At 37.5% G+C, this 24704-nt stretch overlaps 1 protein-coding gene across 1 annotated transcript in view; it reads left to right on the top strand.

The window, feature by feature from the left end:
• The window catches only part of CNBD1 (cyclic nucleotide binding domain containing 1), a 494615-nt gene that overhangs the window by 303572 nt on the left and 166339 nt on the right, over positions 1-24704 (top strand). The window contains exon 8 of the mRNA XM_027973294.2: positions 17567-17577. Within this exon, the coding sequence (XP_027829095.2) occupies positions 17567-17577 (11 nt within the window). The remainder of the gene's footprint in view (positions 1-17566; positions 17578-24704) is intronic.

Genomic DNA, 24704 nt, shown 5'->3' with positions numbered 1-24704 from the left:
GATCTTTTCCAATGAGTCAGTTTTTTGCATCAGGTGACCAGAGTGTTGGAAATTCAGCCTCAGCATCAGTCCTTCCAATGAGTATTCAAGACTGGTTTCCTTTAGGATGGACTGGTTTAATAGCCAGATGGATAGGATAGTCTTACACATCCATATTAAGAAGAAAGTGCACAGTTGGAGAAAGAAGATAAAGAATAAGGGGAATTGTAAGTGCAGTTTGAAATAATGAAAATTATGATACAAAAGCACAGAGTTTGATATGAGACAATCGTAGGCTTGAATCCTGACCCTGCTGTTTACTAGTCATTTGACCTTGGACATGTTCCATAATTTTTCTAAAGCTCTATTTCTGCATTTGTAAAATAGATTTAGAGGTAGTCATAGTATTATTAATATCCTCCTCTGACTACTCTTCTGAAGATTAAGTAAGATGATTGATGAAACTGATTTCCACAAAAAAAGGGCTCAGTGCATTTCTGTTATAACTATTACACAATAGTAAGTGAAGTCGCTCAGTTATGTCTGACCCTTTGCAACCCCATGGACTGTAGCCTACCAGACTCCTCTGTCCATGGGATTTTCCAGGCAATAGTACTAGAGTGGATTGCCGCTTCCTTCTCCAGGGGTTCTTCCCAACACAGGGATCAGATGGTAAAGCCTCTGTCTACAATGCAGGAGACCTGGGTTCGATCCCTGGGTTGGGAAGATCCCCTGGAGAAGGAAATGGCAATCCATTCCAGTACAATTGCCTGGAAAATCTCATGGACATAGGAGCCTGGTCGGCTACAGTCCATGGGGTCACAAAGGATCAGAGATGACTGAGCGACCTCACTTAGTAGTATTTGCAGTCAACATATAAAGAAAGTAGATTGAAATGCTTAGATTATAAATGGGTAGAATAAATTAGGGAAGGCATTCTCTGTGTTTATAAGGAGCTGCTAAGAAAATAGAGTCAAAATTCACAAAGTATTTTTGTGTGTGTGTGTGTCAATGAATAAACCTCATGACTAAATAAATTCATCTAAGGGCAAACCATTCAATATCAAAGTAATCCAAGTTGATGCCCTAACTAGTAACACTGAAGAAGCTGAAGTTGAATGGTTCTATGAAGACCAACAAGACCTTTTAGAACTAACACCCAAAAAAGATGTCCTTTTCATTATAGGCGACTGGAATGCAAAAGTAGGAAGTCAAGAAACACCTGGAGTAACAGGCAAATTTGGCCTTGGAATATGGAATGAAGCAGGACAAAGACTAATAGAGTTTTGCCAAGAAAATGCACTGGTCATAGCAAACATCCTCTTCCAACAACACAATAGAAGACTCTACACATGGACATCACCAGACAGTCAAAACTGAAATCAGATTGATTATATTCTTTGCAGCCAAAGATGGAGAAGCTCTATACACTCAGCAAAAACAAGACTGGGAGCTGACTGGGGCTCAGATCATGAACTCCTTATTGCCAAATTCAGACTTAAATTGAAGAAAGTAGGGAAAACCACTAGACCATTCAGGTATGACCTAAATTAAATCCCTTATGATTAAACAGTGGAAGTGAGAAATAGATTTAAAGGACTAGATCTGATAGATAGAGTGCCTGATGAATTATGGACTGAGGTTCATGATATTGTACAGGAGACAGGGATCAAGACCATCACCATGAAAAAGAAAGGCAAAAAAGCAAAATGGCTGTCTGAGGAGGCCTTACAAATAGCTGTGAAAAGAAGAGAAGCAAAAAGCAAAGGAAAAAGGAAAGATAAATGCAGAGTTCCAAAGAATAGCAAGAAGAGATAAGAAAGACTTCCTCAGTGATCAATGCAAAGAAAAAGAGGAAAAGAACAGAATGGGAAAGACTAGAGATCTCTTCAAAAAATTAGAGATACCAAGGGAACATTTCATGTAAAAATGGGCTCGATAAAGGACAGAAATGGTATGGACCTAACAGAAGCAGAAGATATTAAGAAGAAGTGGCAAGAATACACAGAAGAACTGTACAAAAAAGATCTTTACAACCCAGATAATCATGATGGTGTGATCACTCACCTAGAGCCAGACATCCTGGAATGTGAATTCAAGTGGACCTTAGAAAGCATCACTACCAAGAAAGCTAGTAGAGGTGATGGAATTCCAGTTGAGCTATTTCAAATCCTGAAAGATGATGCTGTGAAAGTGCTGCACTCAGTATGCCAGCAAATTTGGAAAACTCAGCAGTGGCCACAGGACTGGAAAAGTTCAGTTTTCATTCCAATCCTAAAGAAAGGCAATGCTAAAGAATGCTCAAACTACCGCACAATTGCACTCATCTCACATGTTAGTAAAGTAATACTCAGAATTCTCCAAGCCAGGCTTCAGCAATATGTGAACCGTGAACTCCCTGATGTTCAAGTTGGTTTTAGAAAAGGCACAGGACCCAGAGATCAAATTGCCAACATCTGCTGGATCTTGGAAAAAGCAAGAGAGTTCGAGAAAAACATCTATTTCTGCTTTATTGACTATGCCAAAGCCTTTGATTGTGTGGATCACAATTAACTGTGGAAAATTCTGGAAGAGATGGGAATACTAGACCATCTGACGTGCTTCTTGATAAACCTATATGCAGGTCAGGAAGCAACAGTTAGGACTGGACATGGAACAACAGACTGGTTCCAAATAGGAAAAGGAGTACGTTAAGGCTGTATATTGTCTCCCTTCTTATTTAACTTATATGCAGAGAACATCATGAGAAACGCTGGACTGGAAGAAGCACAAGCTGGAATCAAGATTGCCGGGAGAAATATCAATAACCTCAGATATGCAGATAACACCACCCTTATGGCAGAAAGTGAAGAGGAACTAAAAAGCCTCTTGATGAAAGTGAAAAGGAGAGTGAAAAAGTTGGCTTAAAGCTCAACATTCAGAAAATGAAGATCATGGCATCCGGTCCCATCACTTCATGGGAAATAGATGGGGAAACAGTGGAAACAGTGTCAGACTTTCTTTTTGGGGGCTCCAAAATCACTGCAGATGGTGATTGCAGCCCTGTAATTAAAAGACGCTTATTCCTTGGAAGGAAAGTTATGACCAAAATAGAGAGCATACTAAGAAGCAGAGACATTACTTTGCCAACAAAGGTCCATCTAATCAAGGCTATGGTTTTCCCAGTAGTTATGTAAGGATGTGAGAGTTGGACTGTGAAGAAAGCTGAGCATTGAAGAACTGATGCTTTTGAACTGTGGTGTTGGAGAAGACTCTTGAGAGTCCCTTGGACTGCCAGGAGATCCAACCAGTCCATTCTGAAGGAGATCAGCCCTGGGTGTTCTTTTGGAAGGAATGATGCTAAAGCTGAAACTCCAGTACTTTGGCCATCTAATGCAAAGAGTTGACTCATTGGAAAAGACCCTGATTCTGGGAGGGATTGGGGGCAGGAGGAGAAGGGGATGACCGAGGATGAGATGGCTGGATGGCATCACAGACTTGATGGACGTGAGTCTGAATGAACTCCAGGAGTTGGTGATGGACAGAGAGGCCTGGCGTGCTGCAATTCATGGGGTCACAAAGAGTCGGACACAACTGAGCGACTGAACTGAGTTGAACTGAAGTGCATATTTTGGAAATAGTGCTAAAGTTAGTTAGGAGAGCAGAAGATCTTGAATTTTGGCTTTAAGGAGTTTGTATTTACTTGAACACTGCATGAAATTATATACATTTGTTTATACCCACAACAGCATTCAACACAACAACTTAGATATGGTATATTTTTGAAAAAATAACAATAGAAATATTCTTCATGGTGTCTGGTAGATGAAGAAAGAAGGATAATTAAATGATCACTACAATGGTATTAGTATAATATATAATATAGTGATATTATGACAGCTGAAGTACACTGTGATTAAAATTGTATACCTTTGTCATTCAAATATTTTAAATAATGTAATACCAGTACCAGTGCTTGCACACAGGAAACAAAATGATATTTATTTGCAATTATTTCGGGAGCTATAATTATATCATTTATATTCTTGCTAAAATTAGAAAAAGCAATTGATCTGCCTTTTTTTTTTTAATTGAATACATTGGGTAACCAGAGGTAATAAGCACATGTACGTAATTTAACTGCTCACTGCATGAATTTAACTATTGATATTTATGTTAAATATTGGATTTCCCTGTAGCTCAGGGTAAAGATTCTGCCTGCAATGGAGGCCACCCAGGTTTGATCCCTGGGTTGGGAAGATCCTCTGAAGAAGGGAATGGCAACCCACTCCAGTATTCTTGTATGGAGAATCCCATGGACAGAGGAGCCTGGCAGGCTACAGTTCATGAGGTTGCAAAGAGTCGGACACAACTGAGTGACTAACACTTCACTTCATTTTAAATATCAATTAAATCCTATGTTTTCTAGGAATATATCCACTCTCAGAGAGCTACTTTCTTGGCCTTTATCAGTTGCTAGCTAGTTAGTCAATAACAAATTGTGCGAGTGAGGATTAAGAGGTAGGGATGGGGACAGAGGTTGGAAATGGTAAAACAAATTTGTTGCTAAAATGTATGCTCAAAATTCTCCAAGCCAGACTTCAGCAGTACATGAACTGTGAACTCCCTGATGTTCAAGCTGGTTTTAGAAAAGGCAGAGGAACCAGAGATCAAATTGCCAACATCTGCTGGATCACGTAAAAAGCAAGAAAGTTGCAGAAAAACATCTATTTCTGCTTTACTGACTATGCCAAAGCCTTTGACTGTGTGGATCACAATAAACTGTGGAAAATTCTGAAAGAGATGGGAATACCAGACCACCTAACCTGCCTCTTGAGAAATCTGTATGCAGGTCAGGAAGCAACAGTTAGAACTGGACATGGAACAACAGACTGGTTCCAAATAAGAAAAGGAGTACGTCAAGGCTGTATATTGTCACCCTGCTTATTTAACTTCTATGCAGAGTACATCATGAGAAACGCTGGACTGGAAGAAATACAAGCTGGAATCAAGATTGCCAGGAGAAATATCAATAACCTCAGATATGCAAATAACACCACCCTTATGGCAGAAGGTGAAGAGGAACTAAAAAGCCTCTTGATGAAAGTGAAAGAGGAGAGTGAAAAAGTTGGCTTAAACCTCAACATTCAGAAAACGAATATCATGGCATCTGGTCCCATCAGTTCATGGGAAATAAATGGGGAAACAGTGGAAACAGTGTCACAATATTTTTGGGGGCTCCAAAATCACTGCAGATGGTGACTGCAGCCATGAAATTAAAAGACGCTTACTCCTTGGAAGAAAAGTTATGACCAACCTAGATAGTATATTCAAAAGCAGAGACATTACTTTGCCGACTAAGGTCCGTCTAGTCAAGGCTATGGTTTTTCCTGTGGTCATGTATGGATATGAGAGTTGGACTGTGAAGAAGGCTGAGCACCAAAGAATTGATGCGTTTGAGGTGTGGTGTTGGAGAAGACTCTTGAGGGTCCCTTGGACTGCCAGGAGATCCAACCAGTCCATTCTGAAGGAGATCAGCCCTGAGATTTCTTTGGAAGGAATGATGCTAAAGCTGAAGCTCCAGTACTTTGGCCACCTCATGCGAAGAGTTGACTCATTGGAAAAGACTCTGATGCTGGAAGAGATTGGGGACAGGAGGAGAAGGGGACGACCCAGGATGAGATGGCTGGATGGCATCATTGACTCAATGGACGTGAGTCTTTGTGAACTCCGGGAGATGGTGATGGACAGGGAGGCCTGGCGTCCTGCGATTCATGGGTTCGCAAAGAGTCGGACACGACTGAGTGACTGAACTGAACTGAATTGAACTGAAACATATTTTGAGCAAGTTAATCACTTGATGATCATTGAATCCTGAGTTTTCAGTCTCCCAACTACTAAATAGTTCTAATCTGTGTTATCAGCAAAGATTGTGTCTTTCTCATACCTGGGGGTAATTGAGCCATGAGGATCTTACTCATAGTCTCCAAAACATTTCAAGTTTCATCAGATATTTGGATGAATTTGGGGGGACTTCGGAAGCAGTGATAAATGGTTGCTCCCACTGGAGAAATAATACATCATTTTAATATGATAGTTGAATAGCAATTTCATCTCTAGATCCAAAATAAAGCTCAACCAATATTTTCAAATGGTAATGTATTCCAAATAATTTTAAGCTATAGGGCAAGCAGAATATTGGGATATCCTGAAGACTAAAACAAAGTCATGTTTGATAAGCATAAAGAATTTGTCTTTCAGGATATTTAATTTCCAGATCTCCAGATTTCTGAAAGTGCAAGTTGCTTAATCTTCTAGGTATGCTGTTCTCTAAGCTGGTTGTCTTCCTTTTTATTGCCTCTCCATATCAAAATACTTGTCAGGGATGCATTCTTCATCCAGACTTCTGATCCCCTCCGACTCTTATTTCATTCATTTAGGGATTATCTTGGATGATTTTCTGCTATCTTAGACGTTGGTCTTTCTGAACCCCTATCTCAACTCCCCAGGTTAAGGTGACTTCCTTGAGGTTGGGGAGTTTATATTTCTCTGATGCTTAGTATTCCATAAACTTTTAAGGTGTTCAATAGAAATGAATCAAATTTAACTTGTATGTACTGCTGCTGTTTTTATGGACTGCATTTATTTTATCTAAATTTAAAATATGTGCCGTATTTTGTTCTTGAAATGTAAATATTAGATTATTTAAAAGTTAAAAACCAAAAATTCAGTCAAAAAAGATGGGAACTTAACATACAATTGTTTCTCCAGTCGTTTAAAAATTCAAGATAAATAGCTTGTGATGGATTTAAAACATGAAGGTATTTCTTATCATGTAGTGACCTTCTATTTTCACAGTTGAAATATGTGGTATAACTAAAAACTAACCTTAAATCACAGAAAACAAACTATGGTTTGAAAATAAATTAGAAAAAGTAAAAATTATGCAGCCTATATGGTATTTTTAATTATGATAGTATGATGACACATTTATAGGTGATTAACTTGGGAAATACAGAACAAAGTAACATACATTTTTGCTATATATTATAATTACTTTTAGTAGATAAATTAATATTTTTAGAGTTTCAATATCAAACTCTCAAATATTAGTAATACTGTGTCATATCCTATTTTGTTTTTAACAGCACAGTATTTCTTTATATCCTCAGAACTGGATTAGAAGTTTCAGACTTCTTTCAAATAGTTTTTTAAATGACTAGGATAATAAGCTTTCTAGATTTTAGCAGTAATACTAGATGCCATAATGAATGGAAATATATCAAAATTTTGAGTAAATATAAGTTAGAAATCTAGCATTCTATTCATACTTGCTCAGACCAGTGGAACCACATGTGATACATTTTTGTTATGCAAAAATATATGCTAACTAAAAAGTATGTTATTTTAAATATATTAAAAGTTTTTCTACTACACTTGAGAAAAAAACAACAAAAATGAGAAAGAGAACTTGGAAAACATTAACGAAATTAAATGAGAGCGTGGAAAATGAAATTTAAAAGAGTGAGACAATCTAGATAAGAATAAAGATCCTCATATAGTCCAGTCATGTTTAAACCTGGCTGCTCATTAGAACCAACCTGGGGTGCTGGAGAAAAAAACAATACTTGAGCATTTGCATTTTTCAAACAATTCCAAGATAATTCTTATATGCATCTGGATTTTGAAAAATGATTACCGATTTTTCTATTAAATGTTAGCTTTAGTGATATAGAATTCTATCATTTTCTACTGACAAATCATGATACAATGGTATTAAAATGAGTAATAGTTACTTAGTCACAGTAGAAAAATACATTTTATCAGTTTTCACAATCAATAAACAAAAAATAAAAGACAATTACATTTGCAAGTCATATTGGAAACATGATTAACCTAACAATGTAAAATAATTACATAGAATTTGTGAGGTTAGGTAGAGTGATGTGTTAGGGAAAAGTGCATACATACACGTGTTTTCATGCATCCAACCAGTCTTTGTCTTTTGGTTGGTGCATTTAATCAATTTTCATTTAGGTGATTATTGATATGAATGATCCTATTTCCATTTCTTAAAAGTTTTGAGTTTATTTTTCGTTGTTTTTTTTTCCTTCTTTTGTGCTTCCTATCTAGAGAAGTTCCTTTAGCAATTGTTGCAAAGCTGGTTTGATGACACTGAATTCTATTAACTTTTGCTTGCCTGCAAAGCTTTTGGTTTTCTCTATCAAATCGGAATAAAAGTCCTTCTCGGTAAAGTATTCCTGGTTGTAATTTCTTCCTTCTCATCACTTTAAATATATCGTGCCATTTCCTTTTGGCTTGTAGACTTTCCATTGAGAAATCAACTAATACCTTTATGAGAGTTCCCTTGTATATTATTTGTCAATTTTCTCTTGTTGCTTTTAATATTTTAACTGCATTTTGTTATTGTTGTTGAGTCACTAAGTCATGTCCAACTCTTTGTGACCCTATGGACTGTAGTGTCCCAGGCTTCCCTGTCCTTCACTATCTCCTGGAGTTTCCTCAAACTCATGTCCATTGACTAGGTGATGCTATCAAACCATCGCATCCTCTGTCACCCCCTTCTCCTCTTGCCTTCAACCTTTCCCAGCAGCAGGGTCTTTTCTAGTGAGGCAGGTCTTTGCATCAGGTTGCCAAAGGATTGGACCTTCAGCTTTAGCATCAGTCCTTCCAGTGAACATTCAGGGTTGATTTCCTTTAGGATGGACGAGTTTGATCTCCTTGCAGTCCAAGGGACTCTCAAGAGTTCTCCTACAGAGCTTTGTCAACAAAGCGATGACTCTGGACTTTAATACACTGTCTAGGTTTGTCATAGTTTTTCTATCAAGGAGCAAGTGTCTTTTAATTTCATGGCTGCAGTCATCATCCCTAGTGATTTTGGAGCCCTAGGAAATAAAACCTGTCACGGTTTCCACTTTTCCCCCTTTTATTTGCCATAAAATAATGGGACCAGATGCTGTGATCTTAGTTTTTTGATGAGTTTCAAGCCAGCTTTTTCACTCTCCTCTTTCACCCTCATGAAAAGGTTCTTAGTTCCTCTTTTCTTTTTGCCATTAGAGTGGTATCATCTGCATATCCATGGTTGTTGCTATTTCTCCCAGCAATCTTGATTCCAGCCTGTGATCCAGTCTGACATTTTGCATGATGTGGCTTCCCTTGTAGCTCAGTCAGTAAAGAATCTGCCTGCAATGCAGGAGACCTGGGTTTGATTCCTGGATTGGGAAGATTCCTTGGAGAAGGAAATAGCAACCCACTCCAGTATTCTTGCCTGGAGAACCCCATAGATAGAGGATCCTGGGAGGCTACAGTCCATGGCGTTGCAAGAGTTGGACATAACTTAGTGACTAAACCACAACCACCACCTCCACTCTGCATATAAGTTAGCTAAGCAGGGTGAAGATATCCAGCCTTAAGGTACTCCTTTCTCAGCCAAACCAGTCCATTGTTCCATGCCCAGTTCTAACTGCTATTTCTTGACCTGCATACGGGTTTCTCAGGAGACAGGTGAGGTGGGCTTGTATTCCCATCTCTTAAAGAATTTTCCACAGTTTGCTGTGATCCATAGTCAGAGGCTTTAGCATAGTCAATGAAACAGAAGTAGATGTTTTCTGGAATTCTCTTGCTTTTTCCATGATCTAATGGATGTTGACAATTTGACCTCTGGTTCCTCTGCCTTTTCTAAATCATCTGGAAGTTTTCAGTTCAAATACTGTTGAAACCTCACTAGAAGGATGTTGAGCATAGCTTTGCTGACATGAAATGAACACAATTGTATGGTAGTTTGAACATTCTTTGGTATTGCCCTTCTTTGCAGTTGAAATAAAAACTGACCTTTTCCAGTCCTGTGGCCACTGCTAGATTTTCCAAATTTTCTGGCATATTGAGTGAAGCATTTTAACAGCATCTTTTTTTTTTCTTCTTTTTTTTTAATTTTTATTTTTACTTTATTTTACTTTTAAGATTTGAAATAGCTCAGATGGAACTCTACCGCCTCCACTGTCTTTGTTAATAGTAATGCTTCCTCAGGCTCACTTGGCTTCACAGGATGTGTGGCTCTAGGTGGGTGACCACACCATCATGGCTAGCCAGATCATTGACTTTTTGTACAGGTCTGTGTATTCTTGCCACCTCTTCTTAATCTGCTTCTGTTGGGTCCTTGCCATTTTTGTCCTGCCATTCTTAGAATGCTGCCTTTCTCCCTCAATTGTGTTCACTCTTCCAGACATGGGATGGCATAGCATGTGTCCTTTCATTAGTGAAGAAAACATTTCCACAAAAAGCCCGGATGGCACAAACCTCCACTCTTATCTCACTGGCAAGACAGGGTCATAAGTCCATGGTCTGAATGTTTGTATTCTCTCAAAAGGCATATGCTGAAATATTAACTACCAAGGTGATGGTATTAAGAAGTAGGGTCTTTAGGTTATAAGAGTAGAGCACTTTGAATGATACTGAGCCTGCAAAAGTGGCTTGGAGAGACCTCTCAACTGTCTTCTATCATATAAGAATACAAGAATTCTACAACTTAGAAGAAAGCTTTCACTCCCATGCTTGCACCTTGATCTCAGACTTTCAGCTTCCAGAATTATGGGCAATAAATATCTCTTTTTTAAAAGCCACACAATCTATGGCACTTTGTAACAGCAGCCTGTATGGACTAAGACAGTCCACCTTTCAACTCAGAATTGATAAGGGTGAGATTATCACCCTATTAGCCTAGAACAATCAGCTTTCAGCACCATGGGCTTAATTCATAATCCCCAGGCACTTTGAAACCTCATGCCTTAAAGAAACCAGGTTTCTGTCAGCAAGCAAGGCAGGAGTCGGGAAGTGCTGTTGAACAGATGTATATATTTCTGACATGAAATTCTCAGAAGTTAGTTTGGCATTATGCAAAACCTTTTAATAATTCTGTTGTTGTTTAGTCACTAAGTTATGTCCGACTCTTTTGCAACTCGATGTACTGCAGCCCACCAGCCTCCTCTGTCCATGCGATTTCCCAGGCAAGGATGCTAAACAGACATAGATACCATATATAGACAAAGTCCTCCATGAAAACAAGACCCTTGAGACCATCAGTGTAATTTCAGTACCTTCATTTTTGTGGTATTGTCTTCCTAATATTTTGAGCATTGAACATGACTGGTGCCTTTGTAATATGAGATTGTTTTTCTTAGGAGCTGAAATGACCACTTCTGTCTAGGCGCAATTTAGCGTTTATTCTTTCCAAATGCTATGGTGCATCTCTACAGCAGATGGCTGTAAATGTGTTCAATCACACAATTTTTCTAACTGTACTCTGGTCATTTGAAGACCGCCATATACAATCAGAAGTTTGGGATATAACCCTTCATGCTCCGCATGTGGACTGGTTCCCATCTCTTACATCAAGAACTTCTGTACTTGTCTTTCTAATATTGTTCCTCTGAATAAGTTTTCTTTTCAGAAACTATTTTTCAATTGGTGATTTGAAAATGATCCTTGTGGAATCCATTTTGATTAAAACATTTGATGAGCAGATTCATGTATTTCCACATAAATTGATAATAATGTGAGTATATTTTATGGAAGAACAGGGGAAATCACGGCATTTAAATAGAGGCATAAAGGCATTTAAATTAGATTAAATCCCTGGTGTTCCTCCTGACATTCATTTCTAGTTTTTCTATGCTCTTATAACCAGAGTTATTCACTTTTATGACAGCTATGGTGATGGACAGGGAGGCCTGGCGTGCTGCAATTCATGGGGTCACAAAGAGTCAAACATGACTGAGCGACTGAACTGAACTGAACTGATGGCTCAATTGTGATTCAAGATATACCAGATTTTACAATGGAAAAAGCTTTTTTTGTGTGTTTTTACTTAAACATGAAACAAAGTATACTTTTTCATTTTATCCAATTCTATAAAATTGATTCACTATTTAATATCAAACAATGATAGTTGACTTTCAATATTTTGTTATTATAATGAGTTTTAACATTATTCAAAATCAATTATGTTTTTATTTCAACTATTATATTTACACAAAGAAAGACAATTTCATAGCTACACTCTGTAAACATCTTATAATCAGAAAAGCAATTAGCTCTTTTACCTAGAGAATAAGTTAATAGAAGCACGTAATTTATTCTTTCATTGGTTATTTTAATACTGCTAATTCAACAAACCTTAATTAAGCCTCCATGTGTGTGTACCGACTGCTGAGTACTGAGAAAATAATGAGTTCAATATTGTTATTGTTCTCAAATTTGAAGTCTAATATGCAATATTTATCAAACTTTTTAGGTGTTATGGAGAAACTTAGAGGAACATGTCTTGCCTCTAAAGGGTTTATAATTTGACTGGGGGCTCAATATATGTACACATACAAATTATATGACAACATGAGATAATCTTTATGAAGTGCTAAATAACTGGGACAAAGAAGTTCTACAGAATTTCAGAGGCAGGTGAGACACTCTGGGTTCAGTGTCAAATAATGCTTGTTGAAAAAGGGGAATTTGTGATAACTTTTAAAAGACAAGATTTGATTATAAAGAAAGGGAGAGGACACATATTGTGTGTGTGTGAAGAATCCTATTTTGAGCAGTGATTTAGATATGAAAATACACATATACCTGGCAGCTGTGAAGTTTAGAAAATTCGATGGTAAATGGATAAAGGGCAGCGCTAAAGAAGGAGTAAAGGCAAAGTGAAAAGGTAAGACAAAACCAGATGTCCAAGGGCTTCTAAACAATAAGCTGAAAAGCTAAGGCAACAAAGTTTGGATAGTCTTCCTTTTCCCTTGCTCCCCAGAGTCACCTTCTCTCCTATTCTTTACGCTCCACCCCAAGGCTAGCTCGTAGGGATTAAATCCAAGGGCTCTTTTGCCCACAGGCCTGCAATTGGATTCAATCCATGGAGACCAGAAAGAGCAGGAGAGCAGAGGTCAGAGTGTTTGTTCCCTGATTCCCTCTCTGCAGTGTCACTAGCTGAAGCTCCCACCTGAAGGTCACAGCGCATGTTCAGTGGACCTCTCCACACACCCATTTCAGCTAGTCTTCAAGGGTTCCCTCTTTAGGCCTAGGGAAGATGCCTGTGCACTTCTTTCTTAGACCCTGGATAATACATGCTCACATTTGATCTCCCTATATCCTAATTAGCTTCTTCATTAAATTCTTTTAATATTACTGTGGTATTTCTCCCCTGACTGATAACAAGGTAAATATGGAAGCAATTGTTTCTGAAATATTAATATTATGGCAGGGAATCAGAAATAGATCGGCAGACTAGAACTATGGAGAGAATTAATGAACAGAATTAAGTACCCAGGGGGCAAATTCAGGTAATGAAAATACATGAATACTATTAAAGTAGTAATGATGAAAGTTATGGACAATGAGATAATAACAGCATATTAAACATAAATTGAGCAGTCATGAGAATTGCAAGCATATGGAAACTAAAAGGGAATAAGAATTTGCTTAAATAAGGATGTTAACAACTGAAAGATTCTGTGTCATCAGTAAAAACATTTTATCATACATAAAACAAAATAGAGAAAAGATGTCTAAATTAGGGTAGACATTTACTTTATGAATTTTACATGTATTTTATTTATGGAGACATGAGCAGTAGGCACTTTGAGATGTGATTAGTACTACAAATGTAGTCAGAAATGGAGAGTGGTGTAGGAATATTACAAATAGTGATGATATCATGTCATTAGTGTTGAGTTCTAAGATATCAGTTCAGTTTAGTTCAGTTGCTCAATCGTGTCCAACTCTTTGCGACCCCATGAATTGCAGCACGCCAGGCCTCCTTGTCCGTCACCAACTCCCGGAGTTCACTCAGACTCACGTCCATCGAGTCCGTGATGCCATCCAGCCATCTCATCCTCTGTTGTCCCTGTCTCCTCCTGCCCCCAATCCCTCCCAGCATCAGTCTTTTCCAATGAGTCAACTCTTTGCATGAGGTAGCCAAAGTACTGGAGTTTCAGCTTTAGCATCATTCCTTCCAAAGAACACCAAGGACAGATCTCCTTTAGAATGGACTGGTTGGATCTCCTTGAGTGTTGTCTAATATGCAGAGCAGAGACCTGAGAACTAATCTTGGAAATGCTTCCACTCACCCAGTATGAGCAGAAAGAGGAGGCAGTCAAAAAAACAGAGAAAAAAATTCCTGAGATAGATGGAAAATGACCCAGAGACTAAAATTAAAAATAAATAAATAAGTAAACTCCAATTTCTGTATTCTCTACCTTATCCAGATTATTTAACTAAATTAATTTGTTATAATCAATGGTCAATAACTTATACTATAATAAACTTATTACATGATGTTTTCCTTTAGAGGAAATAAAAATAATTATTTTTCTTCCTGGTTATATTCCAATGACCAGTTTTTAAAAAAATCTCTGCTGCATTGAATAAGCAGATAATTTACTATCTGATCCTATATGTATTAATTATGGCTTAATCAACTACAGTCCAAGCAGGGATTGTAGATTGTATTATAGGTTATAGTGATGCAATAATATTCTGCAGAAGAAAAGGCTCTACTATTTTTTTTTTCACCCAGTCGTGTTCGACTCTGTGACTCCACAGACTGTGGTCTCTGTCCATGGAATTCTCCAGGCACGAGTACTGGAATATGTTGCCATTTCTTTCTTTAAGTTGCTATGTAGGTTAACACTGATTTTACCTTTTAATTTCATTCAACCAAGGATTAATAGTCACAAATGTATTTTAAAATCTACAGAGGAGGAGAAATATGTTAAATGTGGAAAGAATTAGTGTCTAAAGACCTGGGGTATAATCCTTGAGCTACAGGAATCTAGGGAAAAGTCACTTAAAACTCTTGAACAGTAGCTAGATAATGTCATCTATTTCACAGAGAGCTAGAAAGCAAGCAAGGGCAGTTCTACATGTGAGCAGCTGGGAAGTAACCACTCTTTCCTTGAAAGTAAAAAAGTGTACAAACTGTAATATCTACATCTCTTCTTGTATCCATAAAAAAGGGAGGGCATAGGACAGACGACAGCCTGCAAGATTGAAGACAGATAAATACAGTGAGTCAGGGTTTACCAGAAATGAGGCTCAGGAGTCGAAACTTCTTTGGGAACCAGTGCTAGGGTACAAAAATTTGAACTCTGACGAATTGTTGGAAGCCTCGTACAGACAGCTCAGTTAAAATCTTCAGAGGAACTCAGTCTTAGGGGGGCCTTTATAACATTGTAAGATTTAGCTCCAGGATCTTGCCTAGGTTTTTCACAGTAAATATCAGAGAAAAATCTTGGGCTTCTGGGCAGGGGAGAAGCCATTTTTAAATACATCACAGCACTCTGCTCTTAACAAAGCCTGACCTTAGGGAAAACTGGTTAACCAGAGCCTAACGTGATGGAGTTTCATTGGAGTATAACTGAACTGGGAAAAGGGAAATATCCAATCTAGCCCAGTCTAGCCATCCTGTTCCATATAAGTGGGAAGGAAGAAAAACCCTAAGAAACACTTGTGAAATTCACAACCCAAGGGCAGTCTTTTACTAAAAGACTGACATATTCGCAGCCTACAGACTGTAGAATGTCTCCTCTCTCCCAAACCTTGTCTTTTTACATCATTTCCTTTTACCCATTTCATCATGTCCAGGCATCAAGAGAAAAAAAATTACAAGGCATACATAAGGGTAAAAATATAACATAAAGAGACAAAATATAATATAAAAAGCATCAGAACCAGACATGAGAAGAATGGTGAAATTATCAGACCAATAATTTAAAACAGTGTTAAGGGCTCTAATGGATAAAGTAGACAGCATGTAAGAACATATGGACAATGTAAGCAGAGAGATGGAAATCACCAGAAAGAAACAGAAATGTTAGAGGTCAAAACATTGTCATAGAAATCAAGAATGTTCTTTATAAGCTTAGCAGACTGGACATGGCTGAGGAAAGAATCTCTGAGTTTGGTGTCTTATTAGAAGGCTACAAAATCAAAAAGCAAAGAGAACAAAGACTCAAAACAAAACAAACAAAAGAACAAAATATTCAAGGACTATGGGACAGCTACAAAGTATGCAGAACATATAGATTGGAAATAATAGGAGAAGAAAAAGAGAAAGGAACAGAAGGAATATTGAAGCAATGAGTGAAACTCACAGATCCGGAATCTCAGAGAACACCAAACAAGATAAATACCCTCCCACACACAAAAAAGACAAGCAAAAGCAAAAAAGCTTACACACTGGCATTCTATTTTCACGCTACAGAAAATGAAAGATAAAAAAAATTCTGAAAAGTGCCCTGGTGTGTGAGGAACCTTATGTATACAGAGGAATAAATAATTTCATCTGACTTTTTGGAAGCCACAGAAGCAAGAGGGGCGTGAAGTGAAATGTTGAAAATGTTGAGAGAAAAAAAACTTACTGATCTATAATTCTGTACCCTGGAAAATTATCCTTTAAAAATAAAAGAGAAATAAAGACTTTAGAAGACAAATGAAAACTGAAGGACTTTGTTGCTGGTATACCTACTATGTAATAAATCTTGAGAAACTTTTCAGAGAGAAAAAAAATAATATGGGTCATAAACCTGAATCAACATAGAAGCAAGGAATATTATTGGGGAAGAAATGAGTGAAAGTTTTCCCACTAAAGAGATACAAGGCATGAATTTCTCCTTTCACAATTCCTTTTTAACATTGTATTGATAGCCCTTGCTAATTCAATAAGGCAAGAATAAATAATAAAAATTACACAAGTTGGGATAAAGAAAGTAAAAATGTGCTTATTACAGATGACATGATTATATAAAAAAATCTGAAAGAATAGACAAAACTATCTCCAAGAATTTATAATTAATATAATATAATAATATAACAAGGTCACAGAATACAAGGTTAATTTTAAAAGTCAATCAGTTTCCTATATACCAACAGTGAACAAATGGAAATTGAAATTAAAAACACAAAACCATTTATGTTAACATTTTCAAAATGAAATATTTAGGTATAAATTTAACAAAATATATACAAGATCTATGGGGAAGGAAATGGCAATCCACTCCAGTATTCTTGCCTGAGAAATCCCATAGACAGAAGAGCCTGGAGGGCTACAGTCAACAGGGTTGCAATGAGTTGGGCATGACTTAGCAAGTAAACTACCATCATGTACAAAATGTATATGAGCAAATTATAAACTCTGATTAAAATTAAAAGACGCTTACTCCTTGGAAGGAAAGTTATGACCAACCTAGACAGCATATTCAAAAGCAGAGACATTACTTTGCCAACAAAGGTCCGTCTAGTTAACGCTTTGGTTTTTCCAGTAATCATGTATGGATGTGAGAGTTGGACTATAGAGAAAGCTGAGCTCCGAAGAATTGATGCTTTTGAACTGTGGTGTTGGAGAAGACTCTTGAGAGTCCCTTGGACTGCAAGGAGATCCAACCAGTCCATCCTAAAGGAGATCAGTCCTGGGTGTTCATGGGAAGGACTGCTATTGAAGCTGAAGCTCCAATCCTTTGGCCACCCGAAGTGAGGAGCTGACTCATTTGAAAGGACCCTGATGCTGAGAAAGATTGAGGGCAGGAGGAGAAGGGGATGACAGACGATGAGATGGTTGGATGGCATCACCGACTCAATGGACATGGGTTTGGGTGGGCTCCGGGAGTTGGTGATAGACAGGGAGGCCTGGTGCGCTGCAATCCATGAGGTCACAAGGAGTCAGACACGACTGAGTGACTGAACTGAACTGAACTCTGATGAATTAAATCAAAGAACTAAATAAATGGAGAGAGAGTATGTTCACAATATGAGGTCTCAGTACTGTTGAGACGTCACTTCTTCTCACTTGATCTGTATATTCAATGCAATCCCGACCAGATTGCTGGGGAGTTATTCTATAGATATAAACAAAATGGGGCTTCCTTTCTGGCTCAGATGGCAAAAAAACCACCTGCCTTGTGGATTCCTGGGTTCAACCCTGGGTTCAGAAGATCCCCCAGAGGAGAGCATGGCAACCACTCAGCATCCTTGCTTGGAGACTCCCCATGGACAGAGGAGCGTGGTGGGCTGCAGTCTACGGGACTGCAAAGAGTTGGACACGACTGAAGCAACTAAGCACACATAAAGAAAATGATTCTAAAGTTTATAAAGAGAGGTAAAAACCGAGAGTAGCCAACACAATATTGAAGGAGAAGAAGAAAGCTGGAGAACTGATGTATCCCAACTTCAAGAGTTACTGTAAAGCCATAGTAATAAAGACAGTGTGATGTTGGTGAAAGAAAAGACAAATAGATCAGTGGGAGAAACTAGAGAGGTCAGAAATAGAGCCCCATAAATATGGTCATCTAATCTTTGACAGTGGAGCAAAATCAGTATAAAGCAACAAAGATATCCTCTTCAACAAATGGTGCTGAAACTACAGGATATCCTCTATCAAAACCAGGAATGCAGACACAGACATTGCTGTTGTTCAGTCATTCAGTTCAGCTTAGTCACTCAGTCGTCACTCTATGCAACCGCATGGACTGCTGTCTAGGTAGATCATAGCTTTTCTTCCAAGGAGGAAGCTTCTTGTAATTTCATTAAAGTCCCCCACTACTGTTGTGTTACTGTTACTTTTTCCATTTATCTTTTTTTAGTATTTGCCTTGCATATTGAAGTGCTCCTATGTTGGGTGCATATATATTTATAATTGTTATATCTTCTTTGATAATGCCTTCTTACATACAACAGCAAAGACAAGCTATGAAAGAAATAATTGATACGCTATATTTCAGTAAAATGAAAAACTTCTGCTCTGCAAAAGATAGTATCAAGAGGATGAAAAGACAAACCACATTCAAGAGCTGCATCTGATAATGGTATGGTTCAAAATACAGAAAGAACTCTTCAAACTCAATAACAAGAAAATAACCTGATTAAAAAAGATACCAAAGACCTTAACACCTCACTAAAGAAGACAAACAGATAACAAATAAGCATACAGAAAGATATTCCACATCATATGTGAAGAAGGAAAATGCAAATTAAGACAACAATAAGATAGCACTACACACTTATTCAAAGAGCCAAAATCTGGAATGCTGACACTACCAAATATTGGTGAGTGTGTGAATTAACAGGAATTTTCATTCATTGCTGATGGGACTACAAAGTTGTCTAACCACTTTGGAAAGCTCTTTGGTGATTTCTTACAAAACTAAGTATATTCTTACCATATGATTCAGCAATTGTGTCCCTTGGTATTTACCCAAAGGAAATTAAAACATGGAAACACAAAACCCTGGATGCATGTTTATAGTAGTTTTATTGATAATTGCACAAAATTGAAAGGAATAAAATGTGCTTTATAGGTAAATGGTTAAACAAACAGTGGTATATGCAGACAATGGAATATTGTTCAGTGATACAAAGAAATGAGCTATTAAGCCATGATCACACATGGAAGAAGCTTAAATGCAGATTGCTAAGTGAAAGAAGTCCATGTGAGGATTACAACTGTATGCGTTCTGGGAGAGACAAAATTATGGAGACATTTAAAAAAGTCAGTGGTTGCCAGGGATGGTGATGAGAGGGGAAAAGGTGAATAGGAAGAGCAAAGAGGACTTTTAGGGCAGTAAACATATTCTACGATCTAACGATAGATTTATGGCATTATACATTTGACCAAACCCTTAGAATGAACAGCCATACTGTACATTTTGGACTTTAGGTGATTATGTGTCAATTCAGGTTCACCTTTGCTGAGCAATATATCCCTTTGGTGAGTGATGTTGATAATGGGGGAGGGTATGCATATATTGGGGCAGAGGTTATATGGTACATCTATGCCTTCTCAATTGCGCTATAACCTAAAGTGGCTTTAAAAAATAAAGCCTTAGAAAAGATATCTGGGACACAACAATTGTGACCCACGGAGCCAAGGGACCATCTGAAGTTGGTGAGGAGGATGGGGGAATAGGGATGAGGCATGGAAGGTTTTAAGAGAAGAGTCTATAGGAAATAAGAGTTAGAAGGGATATGGAATAAACTTTGTGTGGGTTCACAGTTTATTGAGTAGCTATAACTTTATTTACTGTTAATGACTTGATCTAATTACACCTTTGCAAGAAAGTCAAGCTGTGCAGTAAAGAGAGAATTAATGATTATATTTATTGAGTGAAAGGATCAGAGAAATAAGTCACTTAGGATGGAATTGGGAATTTTAAATTTTTGAAAAATCTATAAGTACAATTAGTTATTATAAAGTATTAAAATGAATATCTATAGTTACAATTTTTCAGCAATCATTCTTCTAGCCTACTCTGTGCCTGGTCTGTGCCTTCACAGGGAGCATAAAGGAGTAATTGGACCAACTCAGGCTCTGGAGCCAACCTGCCTGAGTCCCAGGACTGCCTCTGCCACTTAATAGCTCTGTGATTTTGGGAGGCTTACTCAGCCTTCTTAATCTCACTTTTGTCACTTTGAAAATGAGTATAGTAATAAACTCACATCATGGGGCTATTATGAGGATTCAAAGAGCTAATATTTGTCAGGTCTTGAGTCCACTGTCTTGTATCAGGAAGCAGTTTATGTCCTTATTAAATAGAAAAATCAAAACGGACTGCTATTACAAGATTAATGTACTTAATAACTATCTATTCTCTTATAATATAATCAGTAACTATAAAAATATAGTATAACATTTGAATCAGAGTGATTGAGCAGCCACACTTAGTCCCAGACTGCTGTGCAAGCTGCTAATGGTAAAGTTCCTCACCATTATAGGTGCTGTACATCTGCTGATATTTATTTTCTTTTCAACAAATCCATCCTTCTTGCCCTCTTTGAGCCAAGAGTTTTGACTACTAATATTTTTCCTTTCCATGTCTAAAGATCAGTAATTTTGAAACAAATGAACAAACCAAAACCAACAAAAATGATTTTTATTTGGTTCAGTGCAGCAGACTTTTTTGACACTGGCATCATAAATCTTTAAAGTGTTAGAGATTCTTGACAGCTTGGGAAAGCACCCAGTAATACATTTTCTGAAGTTGGCCTTGTGTTTTGCTAAAAGTTCCTCTAGCAGATTGCCTTCTATAGCATGCTGTTTTCCCCAAGAGTTGTTTAGTTTTTCCCCTTTTTCCCAGGGCTTCCCTGGTGGCTCACACAATAAAGAATCTGCCTGCAATGCAGGAGACCTGGGTTTGACCCCTCGGTCGGGAAGATCCCCTGGAGAAGGGAATGGCTACCCACTCCAACATTCTTGCCTGGAGAATTCTATGGACAGTGGAGCCTGGCAGGCTACAGTCCATACTGGTCACAAAAGATTCAGACATGACTGAGTGACTAACATTTTCACCTTTCCCCTTTGTTCAAGCAAAAACTACCCCAATGTTTTATTCAAATGTACTTTGATATTTCAATTCACCCTTCTTTGTAATATTGTTTTCTTACTATAGTACTTCCTACTATATCACTTGAAAGTATTTGAAATTCAACAACCAACTATTTGAGATTGTTTTGCCAAAAGTTTTAGTTTCATTTTAGGTTTGAAGGTTCATTAACAAAAGAAGCCACAGGTTACACATAAATAATTTAATTTTTTTATAGAAGAGTTATTTGATGTTGTTTCAATATATAGTCATTAAAATTAAAGAAATAGAAGCAATAGAGAAAAGTAACAGCGTATACATCACCAAATTGAGCCAGCACCTACATCCAGACTTGAACAGTGCTAGGATGTCCCACATTAACAGTAATCTGGAGTCTCAGTTGGAAAAGGATTCCAGTGCATCCACCCCACGGGCAAGACTTTAAATTCCAGTTTTGGGAGCTCCTCTTATATTCCCAGACCACAAACTGATGGCTACAAGTTGAATGTTGAAAATTACAACTACAGATATTCATTTTCATGCTTATTCTTTTAAAATAACTAATTGCACTTACAGATTTTTCAAACCACCATCAGTCTGCATGCCACAATGCAGCTCTGGTTTTAACTTTATCTTTTACAATGCTGTTTCATCTTGTGAGTCACGAGACTTCTTAGACCCTGGGGGATTGGCCAGACCTCCAGGGGCTCAGAAATTACAATACTCACTCCCTCTCTTATCTAAAGTGCTGTCTGACTTGCTGGTGACAATTGGTGTGTTCACAAGCAGGCAAGTAGTCCAGGTAATGTCCAGGCAGGTCAGAAGCAGGTCAGAAGCCTGCTCTCCTGCTTCTGAAGCCTGAGCAAGACTACCTCCATTTTAAGTTCCCTATCAGATATGTATCTAAGTACAGATATACTGTGAAGACCAAGAACCCCCACCCTTTTTTTTCCCCCTGTAGGAATAGGTTTGAGCATGAAAAGTATTCCCGTGGTGACTGGTGCATCCCTCATAGATTCATCACTGCCACACGTGTGAGTGCATCACAGGCCTGTAGTTTGTTCTGTCTGTTTTCAGTGCCAAAGACTCAAGTACATTTAGGCACAGTCCAAGAACTATGCTTCATCCCTAATCAATTATTTATTAAGCACAGTAATGAAGATGGCTGAATATTATGTTTTAACTATATTATTAAAAGATAAAAAATTAGAATCAGAAAGTCAAAAGCTTTCTAATTGAGTTCGAGGATAGGCCCCCTCCCCTTTAATAAAATTACTTTACAATTATGGATTTAATAATTTTACTTTCGTTCCCTGCTCTTAAGAACCACATTAACAGGGTCTTTTCTAGTGAGTCAGTTCTTTGCATCAGGTGGCCAAAGCATTGAAGTTTTAGCTTCAGCATCAGTCCTTCCAATGAATATTCAGGACTGATTTGCTTTAGGATGGACTGGTTGGATCTGCTTACAGTCTAAGGGACTCTCAAGAGTCTTCTCCAACATCACAGTTCAAAAACATCAATTCTTCAGTGCTCAGCCTTCTTTATGGTCCACCTCTCACATCCACATGTGACTACTGGAAAAATCATAGCTTTGACTATACAGACCTTTGTCAGCAAAGTAATGTCTCTGCTTTTTAATATACTGTCTAGGTTGGTCATAGCTTTTCTTCCAAGGAGAAAGTGTCTTTTCATTTTGGGGTTGCAGTCACCATCTGAAGTGACAGCCACTAAATGACCTGCAAAACTAAAAATATTTGTTTTCTAGCACACTATAGAAAAGGTTTGCCAGTCCCTTCTCTAAATCGAAAATACTGAAGAACTGACTAAACTGCAATAGAACATTATTGTAAATACCTTGTTGATTTGAAAATAAAGAATTCACAGAATTATAGGAAAGAATAAAAAAATACCATTAATAAAAAAAAAACCAAGAGAAATATAACACAATTTTTGTTGCAGTACATTTTAGAGAATGGTTTACATACTCATTAAAAGATACTAGAGAAATGTTCACAGACAGGACAATTTACTATTTTAAGATGACAAGTCTCCCAAATGATCTATAAATTTCAAGGAATTCCAGTGGGGGAGTAAATCAAGTATCTCTGTGGATAGCGACAAATTGGTTTTAAAAATTATACTAAAGAGCAAAAGGCTAAGAATGGTGTAAAAATGTCCAAAGAAGATACTTTGAAAAGGGGGACTTTTCTTACCAGATAGCAAGATAGCAAGACTTAAAATAAGCTACATAATCAATATAGTGTTTTTATAGCAAAATAGGGGGTCATAGAGGAATACATTGGCAGCCAGACAATTCAAAATTAGGTGCAGATATAGGAGCTCTCATGTGAAACAATGTCACAAAGAGCAGTGGGGATACTTCAAGAATATGACCTAAGACGATTGGTTATCTCCGTGGATAGAAAATATAAAACTGCATGTTTGCTTCCCATTATATGTAAAAATAACTTCAGATCACAGGCTTAACTGTGAAAGGGATAATCTCAAATATTTTAGAAGATGGTGTGACAGAATTTTTTTCATGATGCTGTGTTAGCAAACGCTTAAGTATTTTTTAAATGAGCTATTTATAGAACTAAACTATAAGAATATATGGTTAAAGTCAAGAACTTTTTATTTATCTCTTGATACCCTAAGTAAATGAAGAGACAAATATACCTTGAAAGAAGATAATTTCAACATACAGAAAAGGCAAAGAACTAATGTCTGAAATATATAATGATCCACAAATCTAAAAGGAAAATATAATAAAAATACAAAACTTATAAATCAATCTTTTACAGAAGAGAAACTATGAATTAAATGTAAAGCAAAGGACAAGTTGCTTCACCATCTTATCAATCTAGGAAATACACAGTAGATAAATTTTACATTTAAAAATTAATACATCTAAATAACAAAAAATATTACAATCAGTAGTGCGTGCTGAGTCACTTCAGTCATGCCTGCGTCTTTGCGACTCTATGGACAATCACCCACCAGGCTCCTCTGTCCATGGGATTCTTCAGGCAAAAACACCAGAGTGAGTTGTGGTTCCCTTCTCCAGGGGATCCTCCTGACCCAGGGATCAACCCAAGAATCCCTTATGTCTCCTGCATTGTCAGAACGGTTCTTTACCACCAGTGCCACCTGGGAAGCTCGCAGTATTACTACCAAACTGGAAAACATTTTTAAAAACAGGTAATACAAAATGGTTGAGCAGTTTCAGAGAAACAGAATGCATTTACATGGCAGATGGGGTATAAATTAGAACCTGTACTTCAGAAGAGTTTAATATTAGATGTTAAAGTGCCCACACATGTTATTGCATGGAAATTGCATCCTTAGGCATTTATATTAGAGAAATAGTTACATATGATATGAAGT

Source organism: Ovis aries, chromosome 9, assembly GCF_016772045.2.
Source record: "Ovis aries strain OAR_USU_Benz2616 breed Rambouillet chromosome 9, ARS-UI_Ramb_v3.0, whole genome shotgun sequence".
Classification (NCBI taxonomy): domain Eukaryota; kingdom Metazoa; phylum Chordata; class Mammalia; order Artiodactyla; family Bovidae; genus Ovis; species Ovis aries.
This window is presented reverse-complemented; position numbering and strand designations above follow the sequence as displayed.